Source organism: Erythrolamprus reginae, chromosome 1 (assembly GCF_031021105.1).
Source record: "Erythrolamprus reginae isolate rEryReg1 chromosome 1, rEryReg1.hap1, whole genome shotgun sequence".
Taxonomy (NCBI): Eukaryota; Metazoa; Chordata; class Lepidosauria; order Squamata; family Dipsadidae; genus Erythrolamprus; species Erythrolamprus reginae.
In genome coordinates, this window is record NC_091950.1 from 186,908,856 (window position 1) to 186,936,372 (window position 27,517).

General features: G+C 39.4%; 1 protein-coding gene across 1 annotated transcript in view; it reads right to left on the bottom strand.

Moving 5' to 3' along the window:
• LOC139156276 (sodium channel protein type 2 subunit alpha-like) overlaps positions 1–27,517 on the bottom strand; it is an 88,877-nt gene that overhangs the window by 38,298 nt on the left and 23,062 nt on the right. Inside the window, exons 2-13 of the mRNA XM_070731701.1 lie at positions 25,896–26,219; positions 24,009–24,127; positions 22,740–22,829; positions 20,503–20,631; positions 18,648–18,739; positions 15,331–15,567; positions 12,826–12,889; positions 11,313–11,454; positions 10,680–10,886; positions 8,822–9,103; positions 4,397–4,726; positions 1,574–1,703 (exon numbers count right to left, since the gene is read on the bottom strand). Of these exons, the coding sequence (XP_070587802.1) occupies positions 1,574–1,703; positions 4,397–4,726; positions 8,822–9,103; positions 10,680–10,886; positions 11,313–11,454; positions 12,826–12,889; positions 15,331–15,567; positions 18,648–18,739; positions 20,503–20,631; positions 22,740–22,829; positions 24,009–24,127; positions 25,896–26,168 (2,095 nt within the window). The 5' untranslated portion in view covers positions 26,169–26,219. The remainder of the gene's footprint in view (positions 1–1,573; positions 1,704–4,396; positions 4,727–8,821; positions 9,104–10,679; positions 10,887–11,312; positions 11,455–12,825; positions 12,890–15,330; positions 15,568–18,647; positions 18,740–20,502; positions 20,632–22,739; positions 22,830–24,008; positions 24,128–25,895; positions 26,220–27,517) is intronic.

Here is a 27,517-nt window from a genome sequence, read left to right on the forward strand (position 1 = left end):
GAGGCCGTCACAGCCAAAATTGGAGCTTGGGAGCCTGTTTTCGCTGGCAGAGCACTCAAAGAGTGTTTTAAAGTTTTACAGGTGTGAAACTTTCTTTCTTTCTCTCTCTCTTTCTTTCTTTCTTTCTCTCTTTCTTTCTTTCTCTCTCTCTCTCTCTCTTTCTTTCTTTGATTTCTATGCCATCCTTCTGCTCAGACGCAGGGTGGCTCACATCAAGAAAAAATAAAATATCTAGAAATCTAAAACTTAAAACATCATAAAACCCCATTTCTTAAGAGCCCAATTTCTTAAAAACCAATTGCTCATATCCATCCAATCATATATATCAATTCATTCGGCAGCCGGGGCTAGATGTTAAAATAAGACGGAGTGGCTGTGGGTTTTGCCTCCCAGGGACAATTCCATCTGTCCGTCCATCACCCTGAGGGGGGAATCATTGACCCCCTCAGAGAGGGTCCGCAACTTGGGCGTCCTCCTCGATCCACAGCTCACATTAGAGAAATACCTTTCAGCTGTGGCGAGGGGGCGTTTGCCCAGGTTCGCCTGGTGAACCAGTTGCGGCCCTATTTGGACCGGGAGTCACTGCTCACAGTCACTCATACCCTCATCACCTCGAGGTTTGACTACTGTAACGCTCTCTACATGGGGCTACCTTTGAAGAGTGTTCGGAAACTTCAGATCGTGCAGAATGCAGCTGAGAGAGCAATCATGGGCTACCCTAGGTATGCCCATGTCACACCAACACTCCACAGTCTGCATTGGTTGCTGATCAGTTTCTGGTCACAATTCAAAGTGTTGGTTATGACCTATAAAGCCCTTCATGGCATCAGACCAGAATATCTACAGGACCACCTTCTGCCACAGAAATCCCAGCGACCAGTTAGGTCCCACAGAGTTGGCCTTCTCCGGGTCCCGTTGACTAAACAATGGGAAGAGCCTTCTCTGTGGTGGCCCCGACCCTCTGGAATCAGCTCCCCCCAGAGATCAGAATTGCCCCCACCCTCCTTGCCTTTTGTAAGCTCCTTAAAACCCACCTCTCTCGTCAGGCATGAGGGAATTAAGATATTAATTCCCCCCAGGCCTATACAATTTATGCATCGTATATTTGTGTGTATGTTTGGTTTTTAATAAGGGTTTTTAGTTATTTTAAATATTAGATTTGTTATATGTTGCTTTATTACTGTTGTTAGCCGCCCTGAGTCCACGGAGAGGGGCGGCATACAAATCTATTAAATAAATAAATAAATAATTGGCCTCAAGCCTGTCAGTAGAGGTGGGTCTTTAAAGCCTTATGGAAGGCAGGGAGGGTGGGGGTGGTACGAATCTCTGGAGGGAGTTGGTTCCATAGGGCTGGGGTCACTACAGAGAAGGCTCTTCCCCTAGGCCCCACCATACAACATTATCTAGCTGATGGGACCTGGAGAAGGCCAACTCTGTGGGACCTAACCGGCCGCTGGGATACATGAGGGTTAGGGTTAGCACCCTATTAGCTTTGTAAAGCTTTCCATATATATATTCAAAGTTCCATAGCAGATTTATTAGACTAGGCACACAGCTGTAGACAGAAACCCACCTTCCATCGTGTTTGTGATAACGCTCGCTATGCTCATTGCTCTTTGCTTTATGTTGGGGTCTTCCAGCAAATCCATTGATATCTGAAAAGAACTGGACCGCCTCTTTTTGCTTTCCATCTCAGAAGCAGTCTATAGTGAAGTAAGAAGACTAAATTATTAACATGATCATGGAATCGTATTATATTAGATCTATAACCCAACACAAATAACTTCAAGGAGTTCATGCTACTGCACATGCACCTGAATCTTTCTGTACTTCTTAAGCTTAAACACAAGTCAACCATAGAACAACTTTTATGCTTGTTACACATAACCAACTAAACCTCTACAACAGGCCAGTTTAGCATTTTAGCTTAGAAATGTCCCAAGACCAGGTTTGCACCTCAGGAGCTCGTAAGGGCTCATGTGCAAATCTTGTGTGTTATTTTGAATATCTCTCTTCTAAAATAATTGAAACTACATTTCAAGTTTCCCAAAGTCACACTTGGATCAGGATTACAGATTAGGTTCTTGACTCAACCTTTAGCAGGGATCAATCTATAGGAGGGGTGTTAAACATGGCAGCAGCATGTGACATATTGGGACTTTTTTCCCCTTTGCTAAACTGGGTATGGGCGTGGCCAGCGCATGACACATCCAACCCATGAGTCACAGATTTGACTGCCCTGATCTATAGCCTCATGTGGCACATTTTTTAAAGTTTAGTTTTGCAAATCCTCTTTGGTTCAAGTAGAATCTGTTGGCATAGTTTCCTGCTATTTTGAAATGGAGTATATACAAAAACTATAAAATAGATTTTGGTTTCTACAAATATTGGTGGCACATACACAATTAAGAAAAGAAAATGAAATAAAGTTAAAATACTGCCCAATAAGGGAAAAACTCCAGAAATTGGTGGCATCACTCAGCACTATGTCATTGCTATCCCATTGCCTTAGTCCCATTGTCTTCTATGTACTGGTGAATATGAATCTTATTTTCTGTAGAACTGTAACACTTAGAATTGAAATGATCGTGAATATTCAACTACATTACCAAGACACGAATATGATATATGTAAACCAAACCATGAAAATTCACACTAGGGGTTAGAAGAAATTGTTTTATGTTTAGATAACCTGACACCTTCAACATGTGAATCTAGAAAGAAAAATTAAGTCATGCAACAAAAGTCATTTCGGCAAACAGCATTATGTTTTTGAGCCAGTGCTCCTCCAGGCCTTTAATCCATTCTGAACAAGTTTTTTTTTTATAAAAAATCAATAACAAATTTATCCCAGGTGAATCTTGTTACATGCTCTGCCTAGCAATAAAAATATGACTTAACTGAGCTTCAGCATGCCAACCATAAACCAGGGAAGATATAATACTGTATGGAACTGCAAACACAATATATAGTTAAATGTGATCTAATCACGCTTATTATGTGGTTATATCGTATTTAATTATTGCACCCCCTTTCAAAATCAGGAAATGAGTTATTACAAAGTTATTACACATTACTGATTAACTTCACCATACCGGGAACTGATGTTAATCCTACAGCATACTCTTGAGTATACAAAATGGTTCTTCCACAGAAAACAGAATTAAGATTTTCCTGATCCTGGCACGGAGGGCAGGATAGTAAGTCAGGCAGGTTTCATCCTCCATTGTGCCCACAAAATGGGCAATCATGTTATCTGAGTTTAAATTTGTGATGCTCCACACAAATTTATGTCTATCTATGCAGAGATGAACATACACACACACACAAACCCTACGAGCATTCCAATATACAGGGTCAGTTTAGGCAGTAAGATTTATTGGTGTTCTTTCTGCCTTTTTTTTTGTAAAGCTGCTTTTTAGGAGACCTGCTGACTCAGAAATTGGCCTTACTAGGCTAAAGTGCCATAGAACATGGAAGAATGCTGGCCTTGTAGCCAGAGCATGGAATAGTTAACTCTCTATGGTGACAGAAGTGCCTTTTTGTCAAGGAAAGGCAATGGGATAGATACCAGTGGGAGAATTAAAAAGAGATACCAGCAGCTGTGGCATTGTATGGAAGAGAATTAAGTAGGGGTGGACAATCTGGGGGGATTGAGTAGCAATAGCACTTAGACTTATATACCACTTCATAGTGCTTTACAACCCTTATGCACCTTGTTTCTCTAAGCGATTTACAGCGTTAGCATATTGCCCCCAACAATCTTGGTCCTCATTTTACCAACCCTGAAAGGATGGAAGGCTGAGTCAACCTTGAGCCTATCAGGATCGAACTCCAGACTTTGGGCAAAGCTCGCTTGCAATATTGCATACTATATATCGCCACGGTTCATACCACATTGTGTGGGCAGGGTTGCATTCCCAAAAGTAGGAGACCAAGATAAACAGGTAAGATCAAGAAAAGTTTACTCCAAACAAATAAAGTTAGTGGAATGTTGCCCTTTTTGTACATTAAAAAATCACATTAAACAGCTGTTTTGGGGGGCACTTCTAGAAACAAGGTACATAATGGATCTTTTAGGCATGGATGAACAGGAACAAATCAAAGATAAAGGAGCAAAGAAAGGGAAGGTCCTATTTGCTAAGCATAAATTAAATGTAAACATGGCAATAAACACTTTGGTATTTAATTTCATTTTAAATCTTGTTTTCCTTTAAATCGCACTGTGTGTACGGTGTTTGCAAATGCATGCAGCAGAAGTCAGACCATTCATTTTTGGGTAGCCCAGTGTTAAAGCCTGGAGAGGGGCAAAAGCACTTTCAAGATGCAGAGGCATTCAGGATTTGGATTCCATTCTGGAGGCTCATCATGCCTACACTAGTTAAAACTTCCTTACACTGTCATCGGTAGTTGCGTTATCTATTATCACCTCTGGGAGAAGCTGTCCAGTAGGCGACAGGAGCACAGGTGGTCCTCCTACCAAGGAAACCACCCCATTGCAGTCCACACTGCTCTGCATCTTCCCATTCATTGGAAAAAAGGTCTGACTAATGTTGCTGCTGCGACGGTCACTATGCCTGCGTACAACAAAATAGGAACCATTCCGGCTTCCGGCTTCTTCAAAGGTGCTGTGCTCACTATCAGCATCGGAGCCTCCTTCGGTGGTTGGTCCTTTGAAGCTGGAGAAGCTGGCCCTGCTATTGCGCCGTGTGGGAAACAGCATTGACTAAGGAGACAGAAATTGAACCATCAAGTGAATTGTATACAAATCTCAGCTGGGTGCTAGGCAATAACTTTGAGAGGAAAAGTACAGTTGATTTTAAGTCTGATCTCATTAAACCTCTAAACTGATTTCATGGAGATCAGACATGGTTCCTAGGAGATAAAGTAATGCAGGTTTGACTCAGAAATGGGGAAATGGAATTACAAGACATTATAAAAAGGTTACCCAAGTCCTGACAAATTAGCAAACATGAGAAAGAAACTCAAAACATTCAAATATTGTTTTCTGCCACCTCCTCTTGCCTCCAAGGATACCGTCTAAAACAGGGGTCCTCAAACTTGGCAACTTTAAGACTTGTGGATTTCCACTCCCCAAATTCTCTACCAATTATGCTGGAAGTTGAAGTCCACAAGTCTTAAAGTTGCCAAGTTTGAAGATCTCTGGTCTACAATCTCATCTTTATTTGCAAAGATAGTCATGCTTCCATATTGATAACAACCACTATTTTCATTTTCTAAAAATACCTATATGGCTGTGTGAGGCTTATGAGATTTCTTAAGAATGTGGTTAATAGTGTTTTGAAATACAATAGCTGTTCTATTTTTTTTTAAAAAATAAACAAATTTCCTACTACGGCTTGACTTCCTGGCTCCAATCCTCCCCCGCAGGGAGGCGGAACCAATGAAGATGTTCCGCCCCAGGCGCCTGATGGACCCAGAGGGCTTTCAGACGGCGCTTGGGGTTATTCCAGAGGCACTCGTCCACAGTTCGGCGGAGTCTCTCGCGGAGGCCTGGAACAGGGCTGCAGCGGGGGCTCTTGACCGGATTGCGCCTTTGCGACCTCTCCATGGCGCTAGACCCCGTAGAGCCCCATGGTTCAACGAGGAGCTCCGGGAGTTGAAACGCCAAAAGAGACGTCTAGAGAAGCGATGGAGGAAGAGTAGGTCTGAATCCGATCGAACACTTGTAAGAGCTTTTATTAAGACTTACAAAGTGGCGCTCAAGGCGGCAAGATGCGCGTACCATGCCGCCTTGATTGCATCAGCGGAATCCCGCCCGGCCGCTCTGTTTAGGGTGACCCGCTCCCTTCTTAACCAGGGGGGAGTTGGGGAGCCCTTGCAGAGTAGTGCCGAGGAGTTTAACACGTTTTTCGCTGATAAAGTCGCTCAGATCCGGGCCGACCTCGACTCCAATTGTAAAACAGAGTCGACTGACAACGAGTCAGTCGAGGTGACTGGGGCACGTACTTGTCCACCTGTCTGGGAAGAGTTTGATCTGGTGACACCTGATGAAGTGGACAAGGCCATTGGAGCTGTGAGTTCCGCCACCTGTTTACTGGATCCGTGTCCCTCCTGGTTGGTTTCGGCCAGCAGGGAGGTGACACGGAGCTGGGCCCAGGAGATTACCAACGCTTCCTTGGGGAGGGGAGTTTTTCCATCACTCTATAAAGAAGCGCTTGTGCGCCCCCTCCTCAAGAAGCCCTCCCTGGACCCAGCCGTACTTAACAACTATCGTCCAGTCTCCAACCTTCCCTTTATGGGGAAGGTTGTCGAGAAGGTGGTGGCACTCCAGCTCCAGCGGTCCTTGGAAGAAGCCGATTATCTAGGTCCCCAGCAGTCGGGTTTCAGGGCCGGTTACAGCACGGAAACCGCTTTGGTCGCGTTGATGGATGATCTCTGGCGGGCCCGGGACAGGGGTTTATCCTCTGTCCTGGTGCTCCTCGACCTCTCAGCGGCTTTCGATACCATCGACCATGGTATCCTTCTGCACCGGCTGGAGGGGTTGGGAGTGGGAGGCACTGTCCTTCAGTGGTTCTCTTCCTACCTCTCTGGCCGGTCGCAGTCGGTGTTAGTGGGGGGCCAGAGGTCGACTCCTAGGTTTCTCCCTTGTGGGGTACCTCAGGGGTCGGTCCTCTCCCCCCTGCTATTCAACATCTACATGAAACCGCTGGGCGAGATCATCCAAGGACATGGGGTGAGGTATCATCAATATGCGGATGATACCCAGCTTTACATCTCCACCCCATGCCCAGTCAACGAAGCGGTGGAAGTGATGTGCCGGTGCCTGGAGGCTGTTGGGGCCTGGATGGGTGTCAACAGACTCAAGCTCAACCCGGATAAGACGGAGTGGCTGTGGGTTCTGCCTCCCAAGGACAATCCCATCTGTCCGTCCATCACCCTGGGGGGGGAATTATTGACCCCCTCGGAGAGGGTCCGCAACTTGGGCATCCTCCTCGATCCACAGCTCACATTAGAACAACATCTTTCAGCTGTGGCGAGGGGGGCGTTTGCCCAGGTTCGCCTGGTGCACCAGTTGCGGCCCTATCTGGACCGGGACTCATTGCTCACAGTCACTCATGCCCTCATCACCTCGAGGTTCGACTACTGTAATGCTCTCTACATGGGGCTACCTTTGAAAAGTGTTCGGAAACTTCAGATCGTGCAAAATGCAGCTGCGAGAGCAGTCATGGGCCTACCTAGGTATGCCCATGTTTCACCATCACTCCGCAGTCTGCATTGGTTGCCGATCAATTTCCGGTCACAATTCAAAGTGTTGGTTATGACCTTTAAAGCCCTTCATGGCATCGGACCAGAATATCTCCGAGACCGCCTCCTGCCGCACGAATCCCAGCGACCGATTAGGTCCCACAGAGTGGGCCTTCTCCGGGTCCCGTCAACTAAACAATGTCGGTTGGCGGGCCCCAGGGGAAGAGCCTTCTCTGTGGCGGCCCCGGCCCTCTGGAACCAACTCCCCCCGGAGATTAGGACTGCCCCTACTCTTCCTGCCTTCCGTAAACTCCTTAAAACCCACCTTTGCCGTCAGGCATGGGGGAACTGAAACATCTCCCCCTGGGCACGTTTAATTTATGCATGGTATGTCTGTGTGTGTGACTGTTAGCATATGGGGTTTTTTAAATATTTAAATATTTTAAATTTATCTGATTGCTTATGATTTGTTTTTTACATGTTGTGAGCCGCCCCGAGTCTTCGGAGAGGGGCGGCATACAAATCTAAGTAATAAATAAATAAATAAATAAATGTTTAAGAAGTAATCAAAATCAACATGGGCCAATAGATCGACACATATATTCTCTCCCCCCCCGCCCCAAATTTCAATAAATGATAAAAGGTACTTCCAAGCACATCAAATTTACTGCATGAAAGGTCTATCAATAAAACTCTACACATGATTAAAAGAAAATTAAACTATAATTAGAGGTTCCATTGAGATGACAATTTTTAACTGGTAGAATCCTTGTGCTTAACCCTGCTGTTGTGTTTGCATTTACTATAAACTTGTACTGTTTTGGGTGTAACAAAATGTAACAATCAACGTGTAGCAAAAAGTTAACAAAATGGGAAAAAAACCTCCACATTTATAGTAAGAACCCCTCAAAGGAGGAAAAGTCAATTAATCACAAGTTTTAGATCTGCATGACAAATAATTTACAGGGTCTTAAATTTCATTTTGGGTCATATAGACCTGAGAGCATAGTAGCAGGTTCTTATTAATAAGTCATGAAAACATCCAAACAGTACATTTAAATAGATTTTTTTTTGCTATTCAGATACTTAGCAGCAGCATTCTGACTTTCCAATATAGCAACAAAGACCTGTGAAGCCACTACCAGCACTGTCCCAGTTCGTGGAAAAATTGTATTCCACGAAACTGGCCCCTGGTGCCAGAAAGGTTGGAGACCACTGCTCTACTGTTTTTGTTACCTTGTTTCCCCAAAAGGAAGATCCTGTCTTATATTTTTCTTGAACCCTGAAATAAGCACTTGGCCTTATTGCCATTCACCTGATTGGGCTTATAATCAGGGGATGTCTTATTTTGGGGGAAACAGGGTAGAGAAATCTTATTCTTGTCTCTCCAAATTTCATACTTTTATCACCTCCCCCTTTTCTAACTGTTTGGCTTTCTAATAACAAAAAGATGCTATTAAGTTCCTCAAATTACTGCAAGTAATTACAAGAACTTGAAGACCGTAAGGACACAATAGGTTTATATACGTCTTTCCTTGCATGAAGACCACAAAGTGTCTTTCAGGTCTTCATCTGCAACAATTTGGATAGATATACCCACAAGATAACTGACCTGGTATGGAGAAATGACCCTGTTTTCATAAGAGAGTCTATTCCCTTCCAAGGAAAATCGAAAGTCTTTCCTTCGGATGCTACTATCTGATTCCGATTTTGGAAACGTTTTGTTGTCCCCTCCAGGTTCGCCGACAGACAATTCTCTTTGCCGTCTTTTTTTCCTTCGGTTTCTTCTTTCTTTGGCACTTTTGGAGCTTGATAATTCTGAAGATGTTTCAGAAAGCCTTCCAAGAGTACCATCGTCCCTGGAATCTATGAAAGCTGCTGCTGCCATCAGTGCCTATCATATGAAGGGATCAACTTGGTAAGTGCTCTTCACACAATTTAATTATTTAGCATGATGCTCATTACTGACAAAGAACCCAGCTTGAAGAATACAAGTGGGAAAACCCCCCAACAATATGCCTGTATCAAAATATTAGCAAATGAGTACATACCAAAATAGGGGCTCTTTTTGTTTCATAAAACAGTGATGGCGAACCTTTTCCCCCCTCAGGTGTTAAAAGTGTGTGTGCACGCACTATTGCACATGCGTGAGTGCCCTCACCCATAATTCAATGTTTGAAGGCAAAAACGGCTCGCCCCCCCCTCGAGGCACTCTGGAGGCTGGAAATCGCCCATTTACTGACTTCCGATGAGCCCAATAGGCCTGTTTTTCGCCTTCCACAGGCTCCAGGGGCTTCCCTAGAGCAGTGTTTCCCAACCTTGGCAACTTGAAGATATTTGGACTTCAACTCCCAGAATTCCGCAGCCAGCAAATGCTGGCTGTGGAATTCTGGGCGTTGAAGTCCAAATATCTTCAAGTTGCCAAGGTTGGGAAACACTGCCCTAGTGCCTGTGGAGAGCAGAAATGCCCTCTCCTGCCCCTGGGGGCCCTCCAGAAGCCAAAAACGCCCTCCCAGAGCCTCCGTGTTAGCCAAACAAAAAATAAGCTGACCAGTATGCACATGCGCAATGGATCTAAGCTAGGGCAACAGCTCCTGTGCCGGCAGATACAGCTACACATGCCACCTGTGACACATGTGCCATAGGTTCACCGTCACTGTCATAAAACCTTTTGAGGGTTTTGTGACACCTATGGACCCCTTCTTAGAAAAACACCTTTAAATGCATGCATCAAATACATAAATAGATACTACATTTCAAAGGAAATCATTATACTCAACTACAGGTATCAAAATAGTTTAAAAATAGTGATATAGAATACAATATATGTGCTTCATTTCACCGCTGATTAATATGCTTTCTATCAGTTTGATAAAGGCAAGACATCATGAACCCAGATAGAACTTTATTTTTATAAAACATATCACAACAGGCATTGGTGTACAAACACATACAGCTAGTCCATGACCAACGACTGCAATTGAGTCCAAAATTTCTGTTGTTAAGTGAGACATGTGTTAAGTGAATTTCCCCCCATTTTTTGGCCTTTTTTGCCATTGTTGTTAAGTGAATCACTGAGATGATGAGTTAATAACACAAATGTTAAGTGTATCTGGCTTCTCCATTGGTTTTGCTTGCCAAAAACTGTCACATGACCTTGGGAGGCAGGAACAGTCATAAGTATAAACAAGTTGCCAAGCATTTGAATTTTGATCACATGACCATGGGGATGCTACAAAGGTTGCCAATGTGAAAAACAGTCATGGGTCACTTTTTTCAATGCAGTTGTAACTTTGGACAGTAAATGAACTGTTGTAAGTCGAGGACTACCTATACCTCGAAAATTTAATATATTTCTTGAGATTACAGTGTTGCATGGGAGTCTCACAAAGTCCTTCCAAAAGGAAAATGTTTTGGGCAGTCCCTACTTATCTATATTTATTTGTCTTGAAGAATTTAGACACCAGTACCTGAGCTTCCTCTTGTTGCCTTTTCAGATGCTCAAGCATTTGCTGATACTCTGTCTCTTTTCGCTTAGCTTCCTCAATAGTAGCTTGGTTTTGCTCATCGTAGGCCATAGCTACTACTGCCAAGATCAGGTTGACAAGGTAAAAAGAACCCAGGAAAATCACCACGACGAAAAAGAACATGTATCCTTTGCCAGCAGCCCGCAATGTCTGGGAAACCAAGTAGGAGTTACTAAGTTAGTAAACAAGTGAATGTTAAAAGTTATGTGTGTATCTGTCTCTCTATATTTATATATCTTCCATTGATATTGTCTCTTAAAATATACAGAATGAACAAACAAACCTTGGATCTATTAGTCAGCAGTATAAACATCTTTTCTGAATTTCATACATGTGGTATTCAACGCTACCACCATGTATTACTTGTTTAAAAATGGGTAGGATGAAACTGGGAAGCTACATTAAATGATATCAGGCTTTTCAATGCTGCACATGAAGTTTAGCTGTTTCTCTGATGGTTCATAGCAATTCTTCATCAAAGACATATTCACAATATGATAGGGTGGCTTATTTTTCAGTCGCTTGCATAAATAATTTTTGGTCCCTTCTCACAATTAAAAATATTGTTAATCTCACCTGTTGATAAAGGTTTTCCCAGTAATCCTGAGTCATCAACCGAAAGAGTGACAAGAAAGCCCAACTAAAGCTATCAAAGCTTGTATAGCCATAGTCCGGGTTTCTACCGACTGGAACACACGTGAATCCTTCTGGACACTGCCTATAAATCAAGATGATGATCTGAGCATTTTTACACTTTCTAATTAAGCACATGGAATATGTCTCCGAGCAAAAGGAAAGGAATAACTGCATTTTGTACCTAGAAATACTGAGATGCATGGAACAGTTGAGAATGAAAACTTCATTGTAACTTATTTAAATATTCTTGAAGAATTCTGTCTTTGGAAATCCTGATAAATTCTAACTAATCCCATATCCAGGATTAATATGTGAAATTACCTCTCAAATTTCATACTTCCTCAAATCAAATCAAATGCACCAATCAGAACGGAAATTTCAAATGCACTTTAAAATGCTTGTTTTAGACTAAAATAGCTTCGACATAAACATTGAACATGTAGAGATATATCAGGCAGATTAAAAATCAAAATACAAATTACTATATGAATTTATAAAGATTTAAAGATCTTGTAGATAACAAAAATTATCTATGTATGTATTCAAGGCTGACATGAATCAGAACCAGACTAGCCTCAGAAAGGACATCACATTACTTATTTTATTTATTTATTTATTTATTCATTTGTCCAATACACAAATACATAGGAAGAAAAATAGACATGTAGTAATATATATAAGGGTAAAAGTGAACTTAGAGGAGAGGATATATGAAAGAAAGAAAATATACATGATAAGTAAGAGAAAGGAAAGACAATTGGACAGGGGACGAAAGGCACACCAGTGCACTTATGTACGCCCCTTACTGGCCTCTTAGGAACCTGGAGAGGTCAATCGTAGAGAGTCTAAGGGAGAAATGTGGGGGGTTAGGGGTTGACACAATTGAGTCCGGTAATGAGTTCCACGCTTCGATAACTCGATTGTTAAGAAGTTAAGAAGATTCTTAAGAAGTTCATCTCATTGACACCCATCAGAGTGAATATCTGAGGTTCAGTCCCCTTTGGATGGACTTTCCATTTTTGGATGCTCTTCCTCCTACTTTTCTTCTTAAAGAAAACAGATAATTTCTACCTCTACCTAAACTAGTTTTCAATTCACACCTGTGTGAAGGAGTTCCCATTAACTTATCATGACTTTCAAAAGTAATTATATTTTGTTATCCTGTTAAAGAAACCCATTTTTTTGGACTAAACCAAATTTTTATTTAGGACTTTACACTAAACGGGGCCTGTAAAACAAGAACTTGAATATTCTTGCCATATTATAAAGCAAGAAATATTCGATTTCTCAAATTTTCTTTTCTTAAGCAACAGCTTTCCGTATAACGTTCCACGATGCCAGAAAGAATCCCCAAATCTCTTCCATAGCTTCTGCTCAAATATGTTAGCATTCAATGGACTACCAGATTTAGTTAGATTACTAATATTGGATTTCTCTTCTAAACTATACTTACCCAGCATCTGAGTTATTACCACAGAGCAAGGCATCCTTTGCACCTTCCAAGTAGTAAAAGTGCTCTGGTAAGAAAAACAAACAAACCTTATGATATTTTCATTCAGATCACAATCACAGCTTTCTGTTTGTTGCAGAAAATATTTTCACCTTAAGAGCCATAATCCAATAAACCAACCAAACGCATTAGAAAGTAGTCAAGAGGCACAGAAGAGATTTCTATTTTTGATAAAATGGGTATTTCATGCATAATATTTTGCCATTTTGCTCCTTTGACTGAAGAAAATCCCAAACTTTCTGTTGATGCTCTAAACCAGTGATGGCAAACCTATGGCACGGGTGCCACAGGTGGCACGCGAACCATATCTGCAGGCACGTGAGCCGTTACCCAAGCTCAGCTCCAATGTGTACGCTGGTCAGCTGATTTCTGGCTTGTCCGGAGGCTCTGTAGGGCATTTACAGCTTCCAGAGAGTCTCTGGGAGGATGGGGGAGGGCATTTTTGCCTCTGGAGCCTAGGGAGGGCAAAAAATGAGCCTACCGGGTTCACTAGAGTTTGGGAAATGGGCTGTTTCAGGCCTGCAGAGGGCCTCTGGGTGGGGCGGGGGAGGCCATTTTCGCCATCCCAGGCATTAAATGATGGATGTGGGCACTCTCACATGCATGATAGCACACGCACACACTCTTTCAGCTCCCCAGGAAAAAAAGGTTTGCCATCACTGCTCTATACCATTATTACTAATTACATGGAATAAAAAAAAATTAAACAAAAACAAGCAAAAAGCTTTATGATATGTCTTTTTTGTTATAAACTTTTAAAACTAAAATTTGAATTTTTCTAAAGAATTCTTCATTCAGTACTTCAGATTTACATGTATATTGTAATAGAATACAGTAGTCCCTCACCTATCGCTGGTGTTACGTTCCAGACCTGGCTGCGATAGGTGAAATCCGCGATGGGGAATTTATCGACTGATAGTACTTATTTAAGTATTTATATTGTAATTGTTTGGTAAGTTTTCATTGTTTTAAGTGTTTATAAACACTTCCCACACAGTATTTATTTTAGATACAGTATTTAAATACAGTATTTACAATTTTAGATATATTTTTTTTAAAAAAACCTGCCAATCGAGTTCGGCGGGCTGTTTAAATCTGCCGACCGACTTCCTCAGAAACCCGCGAACCAGCGAAGATCCGCGAATGATTTTTCTCATTAATATTTCTTGAAAACCCGCGATGAAGTGAAGCCGCAGTAGGTGAAGCGCGGTATAGCGAGGGACTACTGTACGTGTATGTGCATATAAGTAGAACAATTAACAGCCCTGGTTTTTCATCCAAGAAACTAATTTAAAATTTGTATTATGCGCAAATGACTATGTCTTACGTGTGATGTGTATAGCCTCTCCAACTCTCTTGCCAACATAAAGCAGTCCATACTGGCATGAGAATGGGGAAATAAGATAGACTAACAGTGTGCAATCTGTTCTTCTACCTTTAACAGCAACCTGTTTAAAATGTATGCAAATATAACTGTGGTACTGTCACTAGACTTGTATGGAAGAAGACAAAGCAGTTAGGAATCCAGGTTAAGAGTGTGTGTATGTGTGTGTGTGCCTGTGTCTGTCTGTGTACAGATTAAATTCAAAGAAGTTGATTAGTCTGATGTTATCATTATATTCCTGAATACATGCAATTATTTTTTATTATTATTTAATATCTTTACTTTTCTGTAACAAAAAAAAATCTTAGGAATCCATGTGATTCTGTAAATGAAGACTAAAATATATAAATATATGTATATAAATTACATATGTATATAAATTACAACTGACATCTCTATCGGGAAAGTGGACAACTAGATTGAAGGGAAATTGTTATTTTTCTCCAAATAGGGAACTCCTACCATTTTCAAAGATCTCCATTTTTTTCTTTTGACATAGCAACAGAAACCGCTAATTAATTAATCTATTTCTTTGACTGAAATTTAGCTGCAAGTACAAAGCATGAGATTGACTATTTATTGCAGTTTTACCTGAGATTGACTATTACAACTCTTATTTGAAATGGAGTTTTTACTAACAGCAGTGATTTCCTTTCATTTAAGCCATTCATTTTCAATGATCTATACTAAATGAATTAAATTTATGTGGTAAATAGTCTAGAGAAGCCACTAAATAAAATTAGTCCAGAAAAAAAAATCTTAGATTAATTATTATTACACTATTGCCAGGCAATGTCAAGCAAATGGTATTTTCATTTTAATCAAAAAGACCACAAATGAACGAAATATTGGAAAATACAGTGCCACCCAGTGGAACAATTGAATGATGGTAGTGTGATATGAGATAAAGTCACAGCAATACTTTTGATTCCACAAATATTTTATGAATTTATAACTGGTCAAACATATTGATTGGATTTATGGCAAAGCTTAAATTCATATCCAAGTACTCTAGTGGGTTATTATTATTATTATTACTGCTGCTGTACTTATTTAAACATTACCTTTAATTTTAGTATATTCAGACCACATGAACTCAGTTCCATTGTAGTATTTCTGATAGTATGGATCTTCATAAGAAGCGTTACTCAGGGGCCAAAACAAGCATTTATGCTTCAACTGACCCATGAACAACTGCAATCCTATTAGCGCAAACACACTCAGACAAAACAGAGTCAAAATCATAACGTCTGAAAGCTTCTTCACTGACTGAATGAGAGCGCCTACAATTGTCTTCAGGCCTAAAATAAAGAGAAAGGCATAATCCCAAATTAGCTTCCATTCGCACTCTAGGTGTTGGCAACTGAGATGAATTAAAACATTTCATGCAAGCATAACTATTTTGGAAAGTCATAACTTTTTTTTGCTGAAGGAGAAAGCCTTCAAACTCTTGAGACGTAAGATATTTTAAAGAAAGGCAACTATGCAGGAATATAAAAAGCGTCATCACCTCAACAGCGTATGCAACTGGAAGCCAACTAAAATAAATTTAGTTATTCTTACTTTTCAAACAGCTAATACAGGGGGTAGGCAACTGGGGGTGTGTGAGGTAATTTTAATTTTGAAAGCATGAGTTAATTACAAACATTTGATATGAGTAGACGCCCATTTACCAGAAGTGAAATTAGGCCTTCTCCCCAGTATGTTCTCTGTGATCCCAGTGGGACATGAAGCGTTCTTGTAATTCCACAGAACATTCGAAGATGCAATTTTGCTTCATGATGGTTTTTCACATATATAAAAGGAATTGTTAAACAAAGCCAAGCAGGATGGCAAGCAAAAGAGGTGTCATGGGCATGCTGATGCCCAGGGGCACCATGTTGCCTACCCCTGATCTGATGTGAGGAAAATTTTTACCAATAGTAATTTATTTTCAAGCATGACTTAACCCTGCTGTTCTGTTTAAGAAAAGTAACAAATCTTATGTTCCCGGGTCACCCTGACCCGGACCGAAAACTCTTCATTTGCAGTGCTTATGTTTGGTCTTTTTGAAAGCTTTTTTCACTTGGAAAGTAGTCTGAACATTTCTGCACACAATGATATGAAAATTGAAATGAAAAAAGTAAATCTTATTGGTTTATTTTGCGGATATAATGCACGCCCCCCCTGTTTTTGTGAAATTTTTTTCAATTTATGGATAGTTTTGCTTGCAAAATGCATTCTATTTTACTAAAGTTGGTATGGGATTGGTAGCTTGAACATTTCTGAACATAATGATATGAAAATTGAACTGGAAAAAATTGATGCATATTGGTTTATTTTGTTGATGAAATGCACGCCCCCCCGTTTTTTTAAAATAGTCTTCACTTTATGGATAGTTTTGCTAGCAAAATACATTCTATTTTACTAAAGTTGGTGTGGGATTGGTAGCTTGAACATTTCTGAACATAATGATATGAAAATTGAACTGGAAAAATTGATGCATATTGGTTTATTTTGCACATAAAGTATGCCTCAATTATTTCAATTTATATAAAAATTATGCTGTTAATTTCAAACTTACATACTTTTTTTTAGTAAAATGGATTTGTTTCATAAAATTAGTTCTCTGGCTACAATGTGGTTGATTTTCAAAAGGATATTCCAAATATTTCTAGACAAATATGTATAAACAGTGACAATAATGGCACACAGCAAGGCCGAGGGGGGGTGGCCCTTTTGTGGCAAAAATAAACCAATAAGAACCATTTTTTTCAGTTCATTTATATTTTTCTTATATTCAGAAATGTTCAATTTAGTATATCAAACCTTTTGGGGGAAAATTCCTTAGGGATTTGTAGCCTTAAAAAATAGAAATTGACACGAAATTAAAAAAGGATGGGGGGAGGGGCTTTTTGATCAAAATAAAAATATAAGTCTCAATTTTTCCAGTTCAATTTTCATATCATTATGTTCATAAATGTTCAAACTAGTTTTCCAGTTGAAAAAGTTTTCAAAAAGATCAAATTCAAGTACCTAAAAAAAATATTTTTGGTCCGGTCACATACGAACAGAAACAGATTCAAAGTTATGATTTTTTTTTGCCCAGAAAACAATTAGCCACCACCCCAAAAATATTTTTTGATGATCAGCATTGTTAAATTGAGTAAATGAATGCCTAAGATTTTAAAGAATATTTCGGATTTGGAGCATAAAAAAATAAAAAGTGAAAATGGTTGCAAGCAGCCAAGGGGGGGGGGAGGCCTTATTTCTGATGTTAAAAAACCAATAAGAATCATTTTTTTCAGTTCCTTTATATTTTTCTTATATTCAGAAATGTTCAAGCTACCAATCCCACACCAACTTTAGTAAAATAGAATGCATTTTGCAAGCAAAACTATCCATAAATTGAAAATTTTTTCACAAAAACGGGGGGGGCGTGCATTATATCCGCAAAATAAACCAATAAGATTTACTTTTTTCATTTCAATTTTCATATCATTGTGTGCAGAAATGTTCAGACTACTTTCCAAGTGAAAAAAGCTTTCAAAAAGACCAAACATAAGCACTGCAAATGAAGAGTTTTCGGTCCGGGTCAGGGTGACCCAGGAACATAAGATTTGTAACTTTTTTTGCCCAGCAAAAACTAAGCCCCCCACCCCCCCAAAAAAATTCTCATAGAGAGAACCCCTGAAATGATGAACCAACATGAAATTTCAAGTTTCAGATATGCAGGGAAAATTTTTTACAGGGACTCAAACTTGGCTTCGGGTCACATACGACCCGAACAGAACAGCAGGGTGTAAGAAACATCTCCTTTCAAGCCAGAAAGTGGTTTGGAAGATAAGCTACATTCATGCAATATCCATGCAGTTCCTTTATCAGCTTAGTATTATTATAAGGTTTACTAGCAATCTAATTTTCTAAACACTAACATCCTCATTCCAAAATTATTTCAATAAGCAAAGTCTATCTGAATATGAAAAGTGCAACCATTTTTCATATTGTCGTGTGAAAGAAAACGAACTATTTTCATGTGCAACATACACAATTTTTATTGCTATCTCATGCAAAAATGTGTTAAACTCCAAGGCTGATGTCTTCACCACAGCAAGAAACAATGAATTGTTTCTAGATAAATAATCTAGATTAGCAATTAAATTGGCCAGATATGACTGTAGTTTTGACAAATTAAAATCAGCCTCTGGGTTTAACCTAGCTCTCACCTGGAATGACTGATATTGTTTTCAATGCCCGGAGAACTCTGAATGTTCTCAACGCTGAGACATTACCCAGGTCCACAAACTCTGTCACATATCTGTAATAGGGGAGTTCACACACAAACACAATGACAGTTGGACACGTACAAGGGACCTAACATCTTACACCACTTACATCTTACCTGGGATTACAGAAATAGTTTTCAAAGCTCTCAATACTCTGAAAGTTCGAAGAGCTGAAACATTGCCTAGGTTTACAAATTCTGTTAAATACCTGTAGAATTAAACCACAGTTATTCAGAGTAGTGGTAGATTTCACGGTGCTTACCTGAGTATCTGTTTGAGCTAAATCCTTTTGGTAATTAAATTGCCATATAATTTAGTTTTAGCGATTTTACATTCAGCACGTAGAGTTGAAAATAATTCCCACCATGTTCACTGGGAATAACACCAAGTGAACGCTTGTAAGTTTGCAATTACTATCACTGAAACTATGAGTAGCAAATTTGATTTCAATGATTAAAGACACTTTAATCATCGGTTCTGGTTTTTTTAGCAGATTGAAACTTATTTCTTGTATTGTATTTCTTGTATTAGAAGTCTGAAACTTATGGCCTGTATTTCCATGCCTGTGTGAATGTATTGTGGTGAAATAAAGTACCCCCTCTTTAAAAGGAAGCTGCACTCAACCCTAACAATGCACTACCATATACAGAAACTGTCAGCGCTTTGTTAGAAGCTTAGTGTACATCACAGTTGTTAGTGTGATTAATAAATTTATGTACTACTTTCAAAGTGATACTGATTATTTAAATGAACAATTTAGGGCCACAAGGGTGTATGTGTATTTGTATGTGTATGTATACGTATTTGTAGATGTACATATATGTACATATATACATACATACATGTACATATACATATATGTATGAAGGTCTTGACATATTTGGGTTTCTTCCTGTGTAAATTTCAGAGATTTCTGGTGACGTTTCGACCTTATTGAAATGTCGCCAGAAATCTCTGAAATTTACATGGGAAGAAACCCGAATATGCTAAGACCTTCATAACTGTACCTGTGAAAATCTACAAAAACACATATATGTACACGCATGAAATTCAGCAAACCCCCCCCCCCCCAAAAAAAAACGTGACACATAAAGATAGAATTGTCGGCTATCAATAAAACTGCCTTGGAAATGGCCCTGGATTGGGCCAAGAGAGAAATAAAGAGCTGTGATGTTCCTTCAATACACCAGGGTGATTCGACACAAAAATATGTAACCCTTCCCTGATGCAGAGCTGAAGGGATTGGATACTGTAGCCTAGAGGATAATTCTCTGCCTTACAAGGCAAAGGTTGCAGGTTCAAGTCCCAGTGGGTATGGCTAGCTGATGAGGCCAAAATAAGGCCAAAATAGATCTATCCTAGTCTCCCTTAATTTTCAAATTCAGCAAAAAAAAACCCAAAACATGTAACATATACATGTATATGTATACATGTATGTGTCTGTATTTCAGACAATTTGAATCAGTTATACCTTATTATTGCTTCAACAAATGAAATTCTGACATTTAAGAAAAAGAGGCACAAAAACTGGATTAGATATAGCAATTCATCCTTCACATTCAATCTACTCCAACACCTCCAGAAAAGATTGTGAAGAAATATGGATTGGATTTCAGGACAAGCTTTTTGCTGAAAGAAACTACTTTACTGGTAAAGGGAGCTAATTATGACCAAGAAAAATTAAACACAACTGAACTAAACATGAGATTAGTATGGTTTAGTTGTAGTATGTGGTGACAGTTTTTCCATTCTGTTCATTCTGGGATTCCTGCACCTATCCTAGAGCAGTGGTTGGGGTGGGAAGCATTGTCCATTATGCCCATTTCACTAAGGAAAAGCTATTCACAATTCATAAACAATATGATTAATATATATCAAAATTGTCATGCAGGTGCAATATTCGGGATACTGGTTTTTTTTTTTAAAAATACATACATCACCAATGTAAAAAAAAAGAGGCTGAATACTTACGCAAATGAAATGACAAGAAAATCAAGCCAATTCCAAGGATCTCGAAGGAAAGTAAACTTATCTATACAGAAACCTCTTGCAAAAATTTTTATGAGGGATTCAAATGTATATATTCCAGTGAATGTGTATCTGAAGGGGAGAAAAATCCAAGCAAACTTTTTCATTCCCGCAGGATTTAATATTTCCTATTTGTTTTATTATTGCCTCCTTTTCCTTTTATTTGATGCCTTCCACTATTGCAGATATTTCTGTACTTAAAATGATAATTTTCTTTTCCACTTGCTCCCCCCTCTCTCCTTTCATTCTCAATTTCTGCTCCAACATCTTGGAGAGAAGGGCAGGAACAGTCTCATCATCAAAAAGATTATACTACTGGATTTTTCACCTTATCTTTTATACTGAGCATAAAACACTACTGTAGATATACACTTTATTAAAAGTTTTAAAGATTTATAAAGATTTAATATAACTTTAGACACAATGCAAAAGGACTGCTTTTAAATTCTGTTAAAGTTTTAAAGACAGTTGGTATTCAACATACCAAAATTTTAATACAGAAAGGTAATATTCCTCCTTATTTGCTGAATAAGAAGGAAGATATATTAGTAGAAGGAACATATATTTGTTTATTATTGAAGTTATTAAGACTAGCAAAAAAAATATCTAAGCCTTTATCATTTTATGGCAACATACTGTATTACATGTTTTATTTTGGATATATAATTCTTCCATATTTTCTCCCCATAAATTCCATGAGATTCATTCATTCAATCATTCATTCGTTCGTTCGTTCGTTCGTTCGTTCGTTCGTTCATTCATTCATTCATTCATTCATTCATTCATTCATTCATTCATTCATTGTATTCCGCCCATCTCCCTAAGGACTCTAGACGGCTCACAACCAAAAATTAAAACATACAAATAATATTAAAACCTCTAAAAACAATTTAAAAATAGTTTAAATCCCACCATTAAAAACCATACATATGATTTATGGCCGGATCTTGATGTAAACCATCAGATCAATGGCCCCAGGCCTGCTGGAACAGCCAGGTCCTTTTCAAGATACACATGAAAGCTTATGTATCTGATATTTGTCACGTGATCTCAAGACTGTGCCTTAAGTGCTATCATTTGGTATGGTAACAGCTAAATGACCAAAATAAAGGCGAAATGTGAGTTTTTGAAAAAAAATTAAATCAATCAATCTAAAGCTTTCTGAAATAAAGAACTGTCCTTTATAACAAAAAATGTATGATAATCTGCCGATCAGGGAATTTATCTGGTTAGTCTTTTGTCTGGTCAGCTTCAGCACATTAATTTGCTGGTTTTGAGCCCAGATGAAGTTTCCCATCTGATTCTGTCTGACTTTATGAGCGGTGCTCATCTCCATTTCTTAGTTGAGGGAGCCAGTGTTGATCCAAAGGTTTTCTGTAGTCATGTGACCAGAATAACTATATGCCAAAGGAGCATGAAATAGCAATAGCAAGAGCACTTATATTCCACTTTACAGTGCTTTATAGTTCTCTCTAAGTGGTTTACAGCTTCCAACCATCTGAGTCCTCATTTTATCCACCTCGGAAGGCTGAGTCTACTTTGAGCTTGGTGAGATTCAAATTGCCAAATTGCAGGCAGCTGGCAGTCAGCAGAAATAGCCTGTAGAACTGCACTCTAACCACTGCGCCACCACATCTCATGCTGTTATCTTTTCACTAAAGGGGTACAAATTAATCCAATCACATTTGCATGCTGTCAAACTGCTAGGTGGGCAGGAGCTGGGATGAGAAATAGGAGCTCTCCAGTTGCCAAGCTCAGCATCTTTAACTGCTGAGCCATCGTCTGCCATTAAGTTGCATTAATAGTCTAAATAATTTTTTCCCTGGTACGACTACTGAAAAATGTATCACAGGCTCTTCTGGCTCAATTACTGCTGAGAGTTGCCAAACAGCTGATCAGAGTACCAGGCAATGTAGCTGAACTCTGTTTTCAACTGGCTCACAACATTCCAGAAAAAGTTAACAACTGGTTCTTGTAAGTCAGTATGAGTTGGCTGCAACACTACCACTTGAGGTTGGGTTTTTGGGGGGGGTGGGGGTGGGGGGGGGGTGATAACCAAAAGCAATCCATAAAACACCATTATTTTTCATCTTGTTGTAAATCTACATCACTGCCTAGGTACAATATTATCACGAGACTATCTATTTAGGACTAGGAAAACAAACAAATTGTGTACTTACTCTACCATCTTTGACCAGTCAGGAGGTTCTTTCAAAGTCATGAATACACAGTTTGTGAGAATAGTAAACATAATAAAGATGCTGAATAATGTTGGATTATGTCAAGGAATATGTGACAAATTCTAGACAAATACTAACATCTACCAATTCATTTCAATATATGTCTGCTCAAAAATAAGTCTATTTAATTGAATGAGATAAATAGGAATCAGTTTATTCTCTAACTAGCAATAGCACTCAAGACTTATAGTTTGCTCCATAATACTTTACAGCACTCTCTCGAGCGGTTTGCAGTGTCAGCATATTGTCCTCAACAATCTGGGTCCTCATTTTACCAACCTCAAGAAATGGAAGGCTTGAGCCCTGTTAGGATCAAACTCCAGATTGTCGGCAGAATGAGACTGCAATACTGCATTCTAAACACTGTGTGACCAATGTATCCATGTTTTTTAGGATACTGGCTTATAAATATTAATTGTATGAATCGATGAATTCAATTGCAAATATAGCTATACATTCCATATAAAAATGCTATGCCAACATAAAAAGTTACCTCAAAGATAAAAGGAATCTGGTAACATCTTTTACAACTGGTGAATTCTGTTAAAAAGCATAAGCTTTCATGAGCTGTTGCTTACTTTATTAGATACTCAGGATGGCTAAAATAAGCTGGAGAGGAGAGGGGAGGGGAGGGGAAGGAAGGAAGGAAGGGGTATTCCAAGTCAAATGATATCTACAAAGAGAAGAATATAATACAGTGTTTCCTCGATTTTCGCGGGGGATACGTTCCGAGACTGCCCGCGAAAGTTGAATTTCCGCGAAGTAGAGATGCGGAAGTAAACACACTATTTTTAGCTATGAACAGTATGACAAGCCTTCCCTTAACACTTTAAACCCCTAAATTACAATTTCCCATTCCCTTAGCAACCATTTAGATCATTACTCACCATGTTTATTTATTAAAGTTTATTAAAAAAAATATTTATTAAAGTCGGATGAAAGTTTGGCGATGACATATGATGTCATCGGGCGGGAAAAACTGTGGTATAGGGAAAAAAACCGCAAAGTATTTTTTTATTAATATTTTTGAAAAACCGTGGTGTAGACTTTTCGTGAAGTTCAAACCCGCGAAAATCAAGGGAATACTGTATTACCAAATTAAAATTAAGGAAGAACATGTACACCTCTCTGGCAAAGAAAGTGATGCTGCTGTTTAAAAAGCAGTTTCATAAGAGAAAGTTTTACATTACTTCTGTTGTAAAAGGATATGAATGAACTAAAATCTTTATAGAAATTCTTCTAAGAGTACTGAAAGGACTCAGCATATATAAGGCAGGTGTGGCACTGAATCTGAAGATAGTCTTCCCTTTATTCAATACTATAAATGTCTGATAAGAGAAAACAAAATATATCAATGCAACGTTGTAATCATGTTGATTTTTTTTCTTCAGTTTTACATCAAGTTGCAGTTCAAACATTCCAGATATTCAGGGTTTTCTGTTATGAGAAGGAGTCTCCATGAGCTATTCCTTCCCTTATGAAAGAAGAGTTTTCAAAACTTTTGAATTTCATTTTACACTAAGCACAATTCTGTATCATATTCCTGTTCTGGTATTCATTTGTTTATAGAATGTATTGCCAGCTTTCTTTTTAACAAACAATTATACTGGGGTTTCAGCACAGCATTAAAACTACAAAACTTTCAAATTACAACAGCTTACAGCTGTAAAATCATCAGCTGGAAAAATCTTAATAATTACTGCAGGATTAATTAAACTCAGAAACACTGAAACCTGGGCAAAGACAGCATCTGTAGTAAATGAACTGGGAAGATTCCCAGACTTTTATATTTTTTGTTGCCTATTCTAACTCTTTTTTAGTATGCGATAGTGACATGTCATATTATAATTTTGCACGATAACAATAAAAGTGCTCCTACTTATCACATTCTCCTAGTATATTGTAATGAAATGAATACACCTTCCTTAATTTTAAGGTAGGACCATGGTGGGTTACATGATTAGGATGCTGGGATGGAAGTTACTAAGCCAATGTTCGAGACCCGAGGACTGCCCTGGACCAATATTGAGTTCCCCTCCTTCGCTCCATCTCCTGCCAGGGACATGAAAAGAGCCCCTAACTGAGTGTCCCCTGAGCAACAGTGATGTCACTGGCTAATCATTTCAATCCAGGTGTGCCTCGGTCTTTCTGACATGAGTGTCCTATTCCCCATTCACAGTATGATTGTATGTAAATCCACACCTAAGGCAGCTGGCTGAGAAATTGTCTACTCTTGGAATAAGAATGGTAGGCATTGTAGACACCTGCCGTGTGGCATTTATCACAAAAAATTCAAAGTAAATAATTATTTAATGATTATGCATTTCAGTTTGCCGCAAGAATATGGCAAACAAGGCATCAATTTTCCATTTCAGTACAGATACTAGTTGATTAAGCAAAAAGAGCAGATTTGTGGTGCATTTGTTATAATGTTAAAATAACTGCCAGGCAAGATGCATTCACTAGCCCAGGAGTGTCAAACTTGATTTCACTGAGGACCACATCAAGATGTGTTTGACCTCAGGGGCCCAGGGTGGGCGTGGGCAGCTTGTCACTCATGTCAGAGGCTCCTGTGGGTAGCCTGAGTGCTCTGCCAGTGAAAACGGCTTTCAAGCTCCGTTTCTGGCTGCGATGGCCTCCTGCAACCCTCTGCCAGTGAAAACGGAACTCAGGAGGAAAGCTTTCCTGAGCTCCATTTTCACTGGTAGAGGTACTGCAGGCTGGTGGTTCACTGTTTCCAGGGTGGCTCCATGGGCCAGATGTAAGGATCCCGTGGGCCCACAGGTCTTGAGTTTGACATCCCTACACTAGCCAAACACTGCTAGTCAAGGTTATACTAGTGGTGAGTTGCTCCCGGTTCTTAGAACAGATAGCACCAAAGATAGGAGTTTCTGCCCACCTGCCTGGGACACTACTATGCTTGTGCAGAAGGGTTGCATGTGCTTGCTTTTGCATGCATGAACCAATAGTAATAGTAAAGGGTTTTAGAACCCACCACTGGGTTATACGTATGATTTGTTTCATCCAAATTACACAGTGAATATATACTCGTTTGTTATGAACCATGCTTTGGTTTCACTATTTATGAACACTTACTTTTTTATTTGCATAATAAGGGTCCAGGTCTTCCAAGGGCTCAGACACGAAACGAGGAGGGAGGTCTCCATAAATAAAAGGCAATGGCTTCCCTGCTTCCAAGTCAGTATTGGGCTTTGGCTTGCTTTCATCGTGGTCCTCCTCCTTTTGCTCTTGATCTACTTTTTGTTTGGCTTTTTCCTCAGTGATCCTTTGCTCAATTGCTGCAAGTGATTCCCGAGTGAATCGGAAGAAGCAATCGGGTCCTGGTTGTGCAAACAGTGCGTGTGCCATTTTTTCATTCTGTAAGTTTTAATTACTTTTTAATTCCTATGAAAGAATGACCTATGAGAAGGAGGGAAATCATAAAGAGTTTAAAAAAGAAGAAGAAAGGAACAACAACAACAGCAAAAAGGTTTTGTGTGTCTCTATAAAACTCTTCCAAACTGCAACAGGAAAATAATCCATAGATTCCTGGCCAGGCAGATATGAAATTGTTATTGTTGTTATCTGAAGTTGTTGTTGTTGTTGTTGTTGTTATTATTATTATTATTATTATCATCATCATCATCATCATCATCACCACCAACACCATCATCATCATCATCATCATCAAGATTTTCCAAATAAAATTAAGGTTAAGGTTCTACCTTTCAGTGAGAATCAATGGGATAAGGTACAGTAATCTTTAATCATCTACATTCAAAACCCAGAATTAAAGTTTTGTAGTATTTAAAATGCCATAATTGATTCTAAAGACTGAAAACATTTGAATTGTATCAGAAAATTGTATGTCATCTTACTATTAGGCATTTGCATGCAAAATCAAAATATGCAAGAATCGTTTCTTTGTTCCAAAGTTGTACAGCAAGAAATTCAACTGATAATCAATCTCTCTCACACACCCCGTCTCCTTCATCTATTGTTTAGTACTAAACATATTTATCAGGCTGAAAGAGTGGCTTTGGGATTGTAAACAGACCATATATAAGCTTCTGCAGTGGCCCATTCCACTAAAAAGGAAAGAAAAAAGGGCACAGGTATAGAGAGACCTTGAGTTATGACCATAATGGCAATGACCACATGCTCACCTTGTTTAACGATCCTTACCCTTACCCTCACCAATGTAGTCATTAAGCAACTGTGCTGGCCATTATATGGAGTACGGGGTACATCAGTGGTTGGGGAGACACCAGGAGGCCGAGTCCATGCTTGGGTCCACTTGACCCAGGCCTCCCAAGGCACCCCCCATCTCAAGGCAACCCATGCTCCACTTCATGTTCCTTGAGGTCCCTGTAGAGAGCAGGCCAGATTTGTCACATGCTGGCCACACCCATGCCCGGTTTAGTGAAGGGGAAAAAAGTCCTGATACATCATGTGATGCCTTCGTTGAAAAGTCGGAAGACCACCAGCATTGGAACAAACGCTTTATTTAGAAACAGCATGGCAGGATGGCAGCAGACGCCGGCGGAAGAACAGGTGACGAACTTGTTTACAATATACTTTAAATACTCCCAGCCGGCTGAGGGAACAACCAATGAAATGTATATATTATTCCCGCTTAAACTGTAACTTAACCGGGTGGTAACAACCAATCAGAGACTTCCCCCCAACACGCAATTGTCTCTAGGCAAACTACAAGG